This window comes from Camelina sativa, chromosome 13, assembly GCF_030686135.1.
Source record: "Camelina sativa cultivar CO46 ecotype springtype chromosome 13, ASM3068613v1".
Classification (NCBI taxonomy): domain Eukaryota; kingdom Viridiplantae; phylum Streptophyta; class Magnoliopsida; order Brassicales; family Brassicaceae; genus Camelina; species Camelina sativa.
In genome coordinates this window covers 15999017-16012359 of record NC_141892.1, presented here as the reverse complement: position 1 = coordinate 16012359, position 13343 = coordinate 15999017, and the positions used below count along the sequence as shown (strand labels likewise).

At 36.0% G+C, this 13343-nt stretch overlaps 2 protein-coding genes across 4 annotated transcripts; both read right to left on the bottom strand.

Moving 5' to 3' along the window:
• Positions 1 to 2842: 2842 nt before the first annotated feature.
• On the bottom strand, positions 2843 to 6250 carry LOC104736860 (endo-1,4-beta-xylanase 3). Its single transcript, XM_010456930.3, has 6 exons — positions 5890 to 6250; positions 5440 to 5786; positions 5151 to 5328; positions 4477 to 5031; positions 3559 to 4399; positions 2843 to 3310 (listed from the first exon to the last, which is right to left on the bottom strand). The coding sequence occupies exons 1-6, from the start codon at positions 5938 to 5940 to the stop codon at positions 3021 to 3023; spliced, it is 2262 nt and encodes a 753-aa protein (XP_010455232.1). The 5' UTR covers positions 5941 to 6250; the 3' UTR covers positions 2843 to 3020.
• A 311-nt stretch (positions 6251 to 6561) lies between these two features.
• LOC104736861 (inositol-tetrakisphosphate 1-kinase 3) lies at positions 6562 to 10467 on the bottom strand. 3 transcript variants are annotated; one of them, XM_010456936.2, is made up of 11 exons: positions 9987 to 10301; positions 9428 to 9509; positions 9309 to 9339; positions 9188 to 9220; positions 8135 to 8255; positions 7952 to 8044; positions 7662 to 7781; positions 7394 to 7570; positions 7256 to 7311; positions 7092 to 7176; positions 6562 to 7014 (listed from the first exon to the last, which is right to left on the bottom strand). In XM_010456936.2, exons 5-11 carry the CDS (start codon positions 8175 to 8177, stop codon positions 6914 to 6916), a joined length of 675 nt encoding a protein of 224 aa, XP_010455238.1. In that variant the 5' UTR covers positions 8178 to 8255; positions 9188 to 9220; positions 9309 to 9339; positions 9428 to 9509; positions 9987 to 10301; the 3' UTR covers positions 6562 to 6913. The 3 variants fall into 3 exon arrangements, with proteins under 3 accessions (XP_010455238.1, XP_010455239.1, XP_010455236.2); XM_010456937.3 differs by having other exon boundaries at positions 9309 to 9336; positions 9987 to 10298; XM_010456934.2 differs by lacking the exon at positions 9309 to 9339 and having other exon boundaries at positions 9987 to 10467.
• Positions 10468 to 13343: the final 2876 nt, after the last annotated feature.

Here is a 13343-nt window from a genome sequence, read left to right as displayed (position 1 = left end):
AGGAGAGCATGATGATGCTGGACGTGTAGTTGGTACATGAGAGCAATTCTCCATTTCTATGTTGGAGATACTAATGATTCTGGCAGGTATATGCTTTTCCATACTCATCAATGGTTTGTTAGCTTTTGATTAGGTAAAGATTTAGTTTACATGTCTAATGTTGGACTTGTATTGTCTTGTTTTTGATAAATGTGTCTAGTTTGTTTGTGTTTGTGTTTGATCAAGTTTATGCTTTATGTGTATTTTGAATCAATTTTTCAATCGGTTATGTTAATTTATATGCTCAAATTTACCCTAGAGCTACTCTCTCAAATTAAGAGATCACTGTACTATTTAGGGATCGAATCCACAAGGACTCTAGATTCACACAATAGATTTAATAATCTTTTAATTATGTTAAACAGAAATATTGTAATTAAATTGCAAAAAAAAACAGAAAATAAAAGAGTTGTAAATTCAGATGGATGAAACGTTAGGCCTAGGGAAATTCTTAGGAAATCATGGTAAATAATATCAATTAATTAAGCAAGCAGGATTCAACAATTAAGCATTGTTCTTGTACTCTAAACACAATTGTAAAATAAATCAGTTTTTACTACAAATATTATCTAAGTTTTAAAACCCGAAAATCCAAATATCTTTGCAAAATTCAAGTTAAAAACCAGCAATAAAATCAAGTTTAGATAAGTTCACAAAATCACTAATTCAAATCTCTTTGCAAAAAGAAATTTCGCTCACCAAATGTTTTTATCAGAAAAATTAATTATATTCTCATAATCCTAAGATCTAAATCTAGATGACTAATCAAAGATCTAGCATTAAGAACAACCTATGGTGGAGAACAAGAAAGATAATGAATCCAAACAATTAATCAATCTAACAATCCATGAAATCCCTAATGAGAAACCCTAAACTTAACAAGCAAATCTAGTCAGACATAATTGTAAAAACACAAATAATGAATAAAATAGATATCATTAATAGATTAATAGAAGAAGTAAAAGAGTTCTAATTTTTCTCTGAAGGAGTCTTGATTCTTCTCTCCAAAAGCTCTCTAAAATCTTTCATGGTTCTCTCTCAAAAGTTGCAGGGAACAATAAAGCCTAGGTCTAAAAAATGACCTAGAAAACCTATTTATATTCCTAAAACACTTTTAGGGACTAATGATGCAAATATCTAAAACATTGATCTTCAAAACTTGTGGGAAAACTTCCAATTCGTCTTGTGGACACTGCATCGATCGACACTATCATCTGCATCAACCGATGCATAGCTCTGAACTCGTCTCCCAACTTCACAACTCAGCTTCAATGCTTGAATGTGCTCCAAATCCTCCTATTTAGCTCCATTATGCTCTTATCCAGCTATAGGCCTGGGCATTCGGTTAACTGTTTGGTTTCGGTTCGATTGTATTCGGTTTCGGTTAGTTTGGATATAGGAATATAATAACCATTTGGATATTTTAGAAATTTTGGTTAGGTTCGGTTTGGTTTCTTTCGGTTCGGTTAGTTGAAGAGATAACCATAACTAACATAAATTATATTGAAATTAACCAAATAAACCTAATATAACTAAAAGTAACAAAAAATAACTGAATATAACAGAAATTAACCAAAACTACATTATAAAAATATAAAAAGGGGGAAAAATATTGATCCGATTTTACAAAATAGTATTTACCTTATTAAATTCAAAATAATAACTTTTAAATATATTGATTATTTAAAGTATTTAATTGTTTTGAATGTAGAAATAATTAATATTTTAAGTTTATTTTATAGTTTTGCCTAATATTTAGTATATTATTTTGGGTATATTCTAGATTTTTGGATATTTTGGTTAACCATTTAATTGTCGGTTCGGTTCGGTTTCGGTTAATTTGAACATAGGATTTTACTGACCATTCGGTTATTAGAGGAACTTCGGTTTGGTTTTGGTTTGATTTTTTTCGGTTCAGTTTGGTCGGTTATTTGGTTACCGGTTATTTTGCCCGGTCCTATCCAGCTAAATCCTATAAAACCTGTAAAGACTTTCAAAGACTCTAAAAACACCAAAAAGACTCTATAGATAACACTTATATCATGGCTAAAAACACCTAAAAACCATGATATATCATTGTGTATGTTATGCTTTGTCAATCGGTTATGTTATGCTTTGATATTTGTTATTTTATGCTCTGTGAGCCGGTTATGTTATGCTTTGATCTCTTTGTTATGTTATGCTCTGTCAATCGGTTATGTTATGCTTTGATCTCTTTGATATGTTATTATTTGATCAGTGATCACTGTGTATATTGGTCCGTGTGTTATCAAATAGAAAATCATTGTTGTTCTTGTTTCAATTTCAGGCTGCATATATTGGTGCATACATGACTTTGATCACTGTGTATATTGGTGCATTTGTAGACTGACACTGCTCTGGTTTGTTCTTCTACAATGCGATGTTGCATGTTTCCTATCGCTTCAAGCTCTCTGATTATAAGACGAGCTCAGTTCAGAGTGTGTTTTGTTTGTTTGTTTAGTTCAGTAAATCATAAAACGAGCTCAGTTCAAAATAAGTTTATTTAGAGTGTGTGTCAAGTAAATGAAAGTTTTACTTATACATACTTTTTAGACCCTAATTAGGTGTTCTAGCATTGGACTGTCAAAACTAATAAACATTGAAATTTGCATTTTTTCAATCAAATATAGTTGGATCCCATAATTTGGATCCTAACATTGGAGATGGTGTGAGAGTGTTCTTTTTAAACTCTACACCACATGGTTTAAGAAAAAAATGAAGAAAATAGTTTTTTGGTCATACAAATCCATTCTTCGTGAAATGAAATTCAAGAAATCTGTCATAACAATCAAATATTCACATGCTTTTATTGCACTTGTATAAATCAATCAAAAACCAAGACATAACATAAATTTGTGAACATATGTTACATGCTTCACGCAAAACAAGTCCCCATACATATATAAGAGAAACCAGGTCAAATGAAAAAAAAAAGAGAGAAAAAAGAAGAAACACAAACATCACAAAGAAGAGAGATCAATGGAGATAAGAAGTGGACTGTCTCCTTTTTCGACGACGAACGTTTTGAGAACAATCCCAGCCGGAGTACAAATTTCGACAGCGTAAGTCCCATGGTAGCCTCTGAATGTGAACTCTGATTCATCATTGATGATCCCATATGCATGAGATAACCATTCTTGTTTCACATCCATAAATCTTTTTCCGGCTTCGTTTACTTCTCCTTCTGCCTCCACCAGATGTCCGTTCTCCCTATTCATAGATAGTTCCCAGAAACCCCATAACATTATTCCTGTTAACATCAAATATACATCCCAACGTGTTAGTATACACATTAGTAAGATTCCCATATACTTCTGTTGATACTATTAAAAAAAAAAGAAGCAAATATCTTGAAACATAAAATTTTATTTGTCCACTAATGAATCATATCCTTTCAAATATAAATACAGATGAATTAATATAAGTACTTTTAGTTAGAGTATATAAAAAATATATAAGAAAAGACATATATAAATTGTGAAAGTGAAATGATGATACCTTCAACAGCAGGGTGGGCAAAAGCTTCCCACAACATGACTTCAAGATCCTCTCCTCTAACGTGCTCATTGCTAGAGGAGATATCAATCTCCGTGAACCATATGGGATGACCTAAAACAGAGAGCTTATCAAGAGCAGAGCACACGATTGGTCCAACAGGACTCACCATATGTCCTTGGAGCCCTATGCCTCCTATAGGTGCACCTTGAGCTTCCAAATCAAGAACTTGTTTTATATACTTCTCCGGGGACGAGCGTGTGTCATCACCGTCCGCAACATGGTAATCGTTCACAAAGAGGAGAGCAGATGGATCAAGCTTGTGTGCAATGTTGAACATGAGTGCTCGTGCACCTTTTCCGAGTCTGTCTTGATAGAAAGAGCCATGAAGCATCTCGTTGTTAACATCATAGTGCTTGAACTTACCTTTGTATCGTGTCAGGAGGTCCGTGACACGCTTCTGGACCGCGTTCATAAGCTCGGTTTTGTTGAGCTGGCGAAGCCACGGCTGTACTCTGAACTCAACTTCCCAGAAGATGCAGTGTCCTCTAACGTTGATGTTGTTGCCGATACACAGATCCAACATGTCGTCTGCATCTTGGTAATTGAGCTTCCCACGTTCGGCCTCTGTCGAGTTCCACTTCAGTTCGTTTTCAAACACTGCCCAGTTGAAGTTCTTAGTGAAGAAATCTACGAAGTCTTCATTGTCTATGCTTGATCTGTTAATGCACGTTCCTAGTGGGAAACTGTTGTATGTTTGTTTCACCTTCACTATGTAAGGAAACAAATCGAAGGAGTCGTCGTCTAGTCCTGAGAATTTCAAGACGATGTCGCGCTTGCGTACCTATCAAGAAACATCATTCTTGAATTGATAAAATTATTAAACTGAATATTCTAAGGAAATTTGAAGAGGATGTGTACCTGGTCAACTTGTCTCTTGAGACATCTGATACGTTCTCGACGATCCACGGGGAAAATGTGCAGTGCCCCGATCATCAAATCAATGCCAGCTGCAGGACCTTGAACGTAAACCATGACATTTTGTGGCTGCTTCTCGAGCCTAAAGGATCCGCCAATTTCATGCCATGCATCACCAACAGTGACCTCGAGTTGTCCTCCGTTGACCCATTCGTTATCAACGCTAAGTGCAATGTTCACATTTTGAGGACTTATACTACTACCACTCACTCCCACACCAATCTTGACCCATGCGGAGACTTGATATGTCAAAAAGAGTTTGAGTTTATCGGTTATCATCTGAGCCGGACCCATCCAAGTCTGCGTTCTGTTACTTACGAGGATGTAGCTTCCTCCTAGAGGTTTATGAGGACCAAGCGTGTCTCTCGCCATTGGGGGCAGAGTGCGAGGAGCGCCTTGTCCCACACTCAACTTGCAGTTACCTAAAGTGAACCATGGCTGTGTTGTCCCATCTACCACTTCACTGTTTTCAACTATATTGACTCCGAAACCAGGATTCTGCCAAGCAACAACATATGAAGAGGAGTACTGTTTTCACAGGCTAATATTTGGAACATGACCCATAAAAGGAAAACCATCAGACTAAGCATCATGTAATTTATGGTAAAGGGACTAACCTCGTAGAATGGTGGAGGCGATGGACGATTCCTTCGAGCATGTTTGACAACTAAACTGTTGAGAAGAATGTCAGATCCTGGAGGTGGACCTTCAAGGTATAGTATTGCCCTCGATGGTGAACCATGGATTATGAATTTACCCTTAAACTCTACCCAATTCTTATCAGTTGCCTGCACACTAATATCATTCATTGGCATGCCAAAAATCTTATCAGTTTAATTAATTTATACCAAAAATTTTGATGTTTAGCAAAGAAGAAGATGAAAAAGAAAAAGTGGCGAAACCGACTTTGCAATGCCTATGTATTGTTCACGTTGGTTTGCGTTTAAGACCCAGAGAGTAGCCTGTACTGTTGCACTTGTGACATTGTTGCCAAATATTCGAACCACTGCTGTTACTTCGTACACACGCTTCCTCTGGAACCTTCCCGAAATCTCCTGTTGAATACCATTCCATGTGTCTTTACGCTGTGTTGCTGATGCGAAAACTTTTCCTGAGAGCGGCAAGATTCTCCCTCCGTCCATATATTCGTGTAAGACAATCTTGCACGCTCTTCCAGTCCAGTTGTTCAGGCCATCCTCAAAATTAGGGTTTAGGATTATCTTCTCCTGCACTTCGTTAGTGTGATGCTGCCCCTAGACGTAATTTAAAAATAAAAAAAATCAAGTCAGCTTGGAGAAACATTAGCATGCTATGATAAAGAAGTAGCTAAAAACCGACTAGCTATTTTAAACGAACCTCATCAACATCATCGTCACTTGCATTGCTTATTTTTGTAATCTTCTCCATAGCAAGTTCCTAGGTGATTAAATTAAGAACACAAAAATAGAGATAATGGTTTCAGGGAAGAGAATTGTAGAGCTTTTGCAGAACTGCAGGGGTAAGTTAGTTGGTTGGGTTGTAAGCCTTGTGGAAACTGCTGTGCTATATATGCTTCGAATTTCAAAGACAGGACATAGAGAGTTTCAAGTGAACTCTAAGACAAGAAATAGAGACAATAATTAAAAAGGAGAAAAATAATAGTATTGATTTTTGTGATTTGAAGAAAAAAGATAAAACTCTACAGTACAATTGCTTTGTCTTAAACCCAGGAAAGTATAGTTTGCTTGAATTGAAATAGAAGGCTTCAATTGTTGTCACAGAAAAGCATGTGAAAAGAATTCAACGCTGAGGCTCAGGTTTCGTTTTCCTACTTGTGTGTTTATTAAACCTTACAATGCAAGTAAACCATCTTTTAAGGTTTCGAAAAGGACTTTTATCCTCATTACAATAATCAACATTTCGTAATGTCAAAATTTTAGGATTTCTCAGAAACAATGCATCCAAAACTGATCCAAGTTTTATTAAGTCTGACCAATAAATTAAACCAATTTGTGATTGTGCGTTCTGAGCTGCAAACAAAGTAACCGATTAAACCAACAGAAAGGATATTAAAGGTCAGCATAGTACAAAGCCAAGCAAATCATGATAAGAGGAGCAGTCACAAAGTGAAAGAGTAGTTGTGTGACATAAGGAGGATCTCTTCACTTTCTCACATGGGAGACATTATCTTGAGATTCAGACAATTTTTTTTTTCTTTCAGTGCAATCTCCCATTGTTCTTAGTACAGCACAATGAAGCTAAAGAAAAGCATCGAGGAAATCAGTGCTTTGTCCTGTACAGTAATAATGGTTGCAAGACAATTGCATAGACCAATCTTCTTCTCTCTTTTTTTGGCTTTTTTTTGTTTTCTTTGGGGAGGGACAATGGTCTCTCCCTCGAGTTAGTATTGATCTGCCAAGGCTCGTTTCTTAAATTGGCTTTGCACCACACTCAATAAGAAATCAGTGAATACATGCTCATACTCTGGCATCTTACCATATCCTGCACAATTGTTATGATTCTTAAACCACATGTTTGTGATAGACTATTGCAAAAGCAGATGTGGAAATGAAACTTGCCTGGGAAATAGTTAATATCGATAACATAGAACTGATCTCTTGTCCCATGCTCTCTAATTATGTCTAAATTGAACAGCCTTAGACCCTGCAACAAATTAGAAATCAGTAGAGTTTGATGAAAAAAACACCTGCTTGGATATATAATAGAGAGGACGGAAACGTACTAATCCACGACGGAGTTCCTTTGCCAGTCTCTCCAACAATGGACGTGGCGGAAGCTCTGCAACGAGAGTAAGGACATTGTTAGTTCCTCAGGAAAAGATAGATGCAGACAATATCTGTGATGACGAAGAGGATAGTACCAGCGATGTTTGGGTCCAAATCTGCATCATCAGCAGAAGCTGCAGCACAAGAGACCCGGGGGAAATGAAATACACCAGCTGCTTTGGAGAGTTCTCGTCTGGAGACATCAGGTAGGGAGAAACGCCGGACCACTCTAATAGCTTCCCCAACAATGTAAACCTTGAAAAGAACACCTCCTACAAAAGGCCATGCAGTTGTTAGATAATCAAAATATTCGAGTTCTGAACCAGGTGACTGCCAATTTAACTAACTTTTAAAAGCCCATACCATGGTTAACAAACTCCTGAAGAACAAGAGGAGGCTCGAGCTTCAGAAGGGAGTGCTGATCATAAGCCAGTGAAAGCTCATGTGACTTTGCACTTCCATCAGCAACCAAAGGCTTTGCAACTGAGATTTTAGTAAACACCAAATAAAATAAATTCAACTAAAAAGCCATTGATAATGCACACAACTTAAACTTCAGCTGAGCAAACACAGCCCATGAATGCTTTTGTGAATGACAGCACGATGCCGCATGTAGCTAAACAAACGTCAGTAATAGGATACAAGGATCATACCAAGAGGTAGTCTCAGCCCAGCTTTATTGACAGCCTCGGGGATCGAGGATGCATCCCTTTTAATTACCAGTTGTTTGGGGACACCAACTCGTCCTGCACAACCGGAACAAGTTATACTAGTCAGATATATTGAAACTCTAAATCCCTCATCCAAAGAGCAAGTGAATATACAGCAATACTAACCATAACTATCAGACAGATTCATGTCCGCAACACACTGAAGCATTGACTGACGATTACGGAGATGTAGTATTGCATCTGGAGGATCAAGAACTGTGACATCTGGATGTCCTAGCCTATATTCCTGAAATGATAGAAACCGTAAGACTCTCCCCTACTCTAATTTTCAACACCCAAAAGTGCATCCCTACGGTCACAAACATGGAAACTTCTACCCCTATATCACCGAGATCTCTTGGAATATTGGTTCATTACAGTTTTAAAAGTAGAATGACACTGTCAGTCTGGAAAATGTATCTCCCAAGATGTACTCTTCATTGTCCTGCAACTAAGATTAAGGATTAAGCTAATTTATTGATAATAGTTGCAACTTGCAACTACACTATTCTAGATCATCGGTGCAGTCACTATCATCAGAAGTTGGCATTTTCCTAATGAATCATATTGAGATCTCCTGAGATCTGTATAGCTGTAAGATACAAAAAACACAGAGACGCTGATGATTTCTTGCATCAAACAGCATAGTTTCAATTAATTATTCTACCAATTATGAGAGGTGAAATTTCTTGTTTATTATAACAACAAAAAGTCAGATGATGGCTCTAATATGTGTAGCAAGAGAGCATACTTTCTAATGAAAGATGGTATGATTTTGCATTCAACTATTATCAGGAACAAATAAACCCATCAAGGACATTTAAAAGTCATAACTGGTATATATTTCTAGAAAACCTGAGAGGTTACAGTTAAATGCCCTCAAGTATTAAGTATTCTATCTTTAAAGCCTTGACCTCAAGTATGAATAAATGATTCATGACAGCGAAAGAGCAAGAGCTCTGGAAAAATATCCATTGAGAAACAAGATTAGGAAATTGTAAGGAACTAGTTGTTATGCAATTTACCACCATATCTCATCTTGCAAAAGGTTACAACATAAGTACAATACATATGGTATCCATCACCACAGAAAGAAAATACACACGGTCTAATCATCTTACAAGTCAGGTTAGATAGTGCCACGGAAAATAAAATAAGGAAAGGAATATTAAGACAAACCTCAAGAATGAGGCGCCATTCTTTTCCAATTTGCTGCAGTACATGTAAAACAAGAGGATTATCAGGCGTGGATGAAAAGAAGCTTAGCAAGAGGATGCGGACAAGGTTAGTTTCTAACAACCTGAGTAGGGGATGTTCCCAAGACATATCTTCTGACAAAAGGCCAAATAGGAAGCATAGGCAAAGATAAGATGAGGTATCAGAAAACCAAGAGGGTGAACAAAGATCGAAAAAACTAACCTTATGTAACACAATATCAAACGGACCCTGCTCTGAAAGTGGCCTCTTCTGATCTATTGCCACAAATAATATCCCCTTATTCCTACGCAAAAAAACAAAGAACCACAAAACTTGTCAATCAAAATTGTACGAATCCCTCGAATCCAAATGGGCTAAGGTGACATAGTAACTACAACTTGCTAGTGACACAATGACACCAGTAGCACTAATATATGCCTCTCATATTGAAATAAAAGCAATTTTTCTGAGAGGATCTCAATCTATTGTACCACAAGAACATCGTGAAATCGACACTGAACAACATGTAAGTTTCGGTGAACCAAGACGAAATCTCCGAGATAATTTTCACAGAAACTATTTGATCAAAGAATATAACGTCAAAGATTCCCAAACTACTGCAGAAAAATCAAACCAAACAAAAAAAAAAAACAATTTAATAGTGAGAAAAACGAATATTCTTATGAATACTAATTTTAAAATTGAGAATCTGAAACACGAAACCCACCAAATTCAAAATCCTATGCATGAAAACAAAAACTTAGGGTTAGAAATCACAAACCTAGCTAAACCTTCGAGTTTTGGTTGCAAGAAGCTCTTAATCTTCTTTGATGTAAGAGCATAACCTACAACGATCGATCTCTTTAACGGAAACTCTTCGATCACTAACGAACACGGCGGCGACGATATCTCCTCTCGCTCGTGCTCCGCCGTCTCCATTTCTCGACCTTCGTTCATCGTAACCTCTCCGTCGTCAATCTCCTTATCGTCTATTAGCTTCATCTTTCGAGATGTTTTCCCAAAATCAACGAAACAGATTTGGGGATTATGGAAAGCGAAAGAATGCGAGATTGGAGGAAGACAATTTCTGGCTTTTTGATGCGTTTACGACGGAGTAAAATTTTGGATTGGTTTTACCGGGTCGGGTCAGATTTAGTCGGAGCCTGTGAGAAACTTGGGTGGGTGGGTGTGCGTGTGTGGGAGAGAGTAATCGTCTCTAAAGTCCCTAAAACTAAATCGAAAATCTCAAAACTTTCCCATCTAATTAAAATTTATTTTTGATTTATTTAAAATCCGAAAAATTAGTGTTTTACTCTTTTATCCTACAAAAATAAGAAAAATTACAAAGAAAACTAGGGTTTTATCCACCCACCCATAACAAAATCGGATCTAACCCAATCTCCTCTCTCTCTCCTCTTTATAACTCGATTAAATCCCTAAATTAAAAGAGAAAATACAAACCGCTCTTTTTCTTCATCGTTCTTCTTCATTGTTTGTCTTCATACTTGATAACGAGGATGATAAGAACAAGGTGGGGAAAAAAAACACTAAGATCACACAAGTAGAAGAAGGAGAGGAAGATTCGCAAGCGGTGGTAAAAGAAGGAGGAGAGAAAGATTCAAAATCTGTGGTAAAAGAAGGGTTCGGAACCGTTGGTACAAGGAGGAGATAATTCGGTGGTAGAAAGAGGTTTTCAATCCGGTGGTTGAAGAAGAGGGAGAGAGGGATTCCAATGCGGTCGTAGAAGAAGGAGCTAACGAAGAATCCCTCTTTCCAGAATCAAGTAATCGAGATGAAGTTTAAGGAGATAACGAAGAATCCCTCTTTATGGAATCAAGTAGTTCGAGCTGGGAACAAACTCGAGAAGAAGTAGAAGCCGAAGTGAGAGCGAGACCATCGACTCAATGGTAAGTTTGGATTCGTATGAACATGTAAAATAAATAAAACTAGTTGGAATTGCTCTTGATGTCTCTCGGAATCAAATTTTTGTGGTATATAGAAGTATAACTACGAACTAGTATTTTGTTATACTGGAATAACTAGGTAGAACTAGTGTGTAAAACTAGAATAACTAGGTAGAACGAAGAGTCTTAATATGAATTTCTGAAACAATATAACTTGATAATACTTGGTATAACTATTTGTTGCAGGAATCCTCCTCCTCGACACCACTATAGCCTCTTAGAATTTACTTCCCCTCGAGTGAGTACAACAAGAAAATCAAGTATCGACGAGGTGTAATATCCATGAGATGATGTTGGTACAAGACATTGGTAAGAAGAAAAAGAAGGGTGTTAAACCGACTGCCGTGGAGGAAGACACCAATAACCGTAGTAAAAGAGTCTTTACAAGGTCATGGACATGTAGAACTAATTTTGTGGGTGTTTGGATGTTCTTCTTATTTCTATTTGTAGAACTACTTGTAAAACTTTGTTGGATTCATATTACTTTTTGGAATTTAGTTGTGTGCAACTGCAATTACTATGTAAAACTAATCTGTTTTTTTTTTGTTTTGGATTTTGTCCTGTACAACTGGAAATATTAGGTAAAACTAATCTGGAATTTTGGGATTTTAGAAAATATGAGATTTTCAACATTTTTGATATTTGTGGGGAAAAAAATAAAAATAAAAATCCGAAATGTATTTCCACGTGTGTAATATGTGTGTTCACACCTAGTGTTCACACATAGTTTTACCCAGTATAGTAGTTGTACCATACTTGTAAATAGTTCTACTTTTAGGTTTTTTCCATTTAATTAGTTTTACACACTCTTAAAATTACATTTTTTAGTTTTACAGTTGATTAAATTCTATTAACATATAATTATGAATGTTTTATGCATTCAAATGTTTAAAACAAATATTTATGCAACTTTTTCATCTTTAGTTGGTTATTATTTACAAACTGACCTTAAAAGTATAAGGAATATATTGTGTTGAGTCTTTCATAACAACATAATTTTGCAACTTCTTTCTTATTACACATTGTAACATTTTTTCTAAAGTTTACGAAGACAGTAAGTATATTAAGTACTTTTCGTTTAGGTTTTGTTAAAAAAAACATAATTGTTATACATGTTTTTCCTTAGTTATACCAGTATTACCATGTTGCCAAAAAAAACTAGTATATAAATATTACATTATTGAAATCAGTTTGTAATTGAGAAATATGTGTCTTTGCAATCCTTCGAACTTGTAAACCACATTTACAGATTTTTTATTGAACAAAAAATGGCATTAGGCCCGATTTTATCATCCTTTGAGTGGAACTTGTCATAATTCTTGTGTCTGCTCTCCGCACTTGCTTAAACAGCTCCGAAATAGTGATGACCTCCACAAACAAAATACACCTACGGTTCTCATTATCAATGGATATTAGATTAGATAAACACATAGCTCCTTATTATCATAAATATTAAATTGTTCATCATATCCCACATATGTCTTCAACATTAAACTATCCATGTGACCTTAACAATCTAAATGTATTTTGACATTGTTGCTCATTGTATCCTACAAATACAATACCAAAAAAAAAAAACTCAGTCTGTAATACTAGTTATACTACATTTATCATTAGTACCAGTTTTACTACATTTACCATTAATACTACAAAAGCTCAAATTGGATGATTTCGGGTTCTATTCTACAATCTACTACAACTCAACCACTGAAATTCATTTGTTATCAATTTAAAGGCTCAATCGACCCATAAGCTATGGTAAACAGCCAATGTGAATTGCATAATTGCATAATTGCATAATCAAATCTATAAAACACCCAAGAGAAAAACCAATTCAATCAACTATTGTTAGATTATTTTGTTGAAGAAGGTATCTGGATTTTGAAGAAGAGCTCGATGCAGCTCCATAGTCGCGAAGAAACAGCGGCGATGGAGAGATCTGGCGATGAAACAGCAGCGGTGGAGAGTTCCGGCGAAGAACGGCGGCGAGAGAGGAAGAGAGGATCGAGATCTATATTTTTTTCTTGTTTTTTGTTTTTAATTAAAAAATGAAAGAATAGAAGGAAGGGTATTTTAGTCAGAACATATTTCATTAAATAAGAAAGGGGTATAGAGAATAAAGAGGGATATAAGAGATTTGTTTTACTCTAAGAGGGAGTTTTGAGATGTTTACT

What these genes read in the sequence shown, in the direction of transcription:
- LOC104736861 (XM_010456934.2), bottom strand. Translation starts at nt 10,207, where the DNA reads ATGAAGCTAATAGACGATAAGGAGATTGACGACGGAGAGGTTACGATG. An exon ending in TTGATATTGTGTTACATAAG is followed by an intron (nt 9,221 to 9,427) that starts GTTAGTTTTTTC and finishes CATGTACTGCAG; the next exon opens with CAAATTGGAAAAGAATGGCG. An exon ending in CGATATTAACTATTTCCCAG is followed by an intron (nt 7,015 to 7,091) that starts GCAAGTTTCATT and finishes ACAATTGTGCAG; the next exon opens with GATATGGTAAGATGCCAGAG.
- LOC104736860 (XM_010456930.3), bottom strand. Translation starts at nt 5,940, where the DNA reads ATGGAGAAGATTACAAAAATAAGCAATGCAAGTGACGATGATGTTGAT. An exon ending in CGCCTCCACCATTCTACGAG is followed by an intron (nt 5,032 to 5,150) that starts GTTAGTCCCTTT and finishes GTTGCTTGGCAG; the next exon opens with AATCCTGGTTTCGGAGTCAA. An exon ending in TCAAGAGACAAGTTGACCAG is followed by an intron (nt 4,400 to 4,476) that starts GTACACATCCTC and finishes GTTTCTTGATAG; the next exon opens with GTACGCAAGCGCGACATCGT.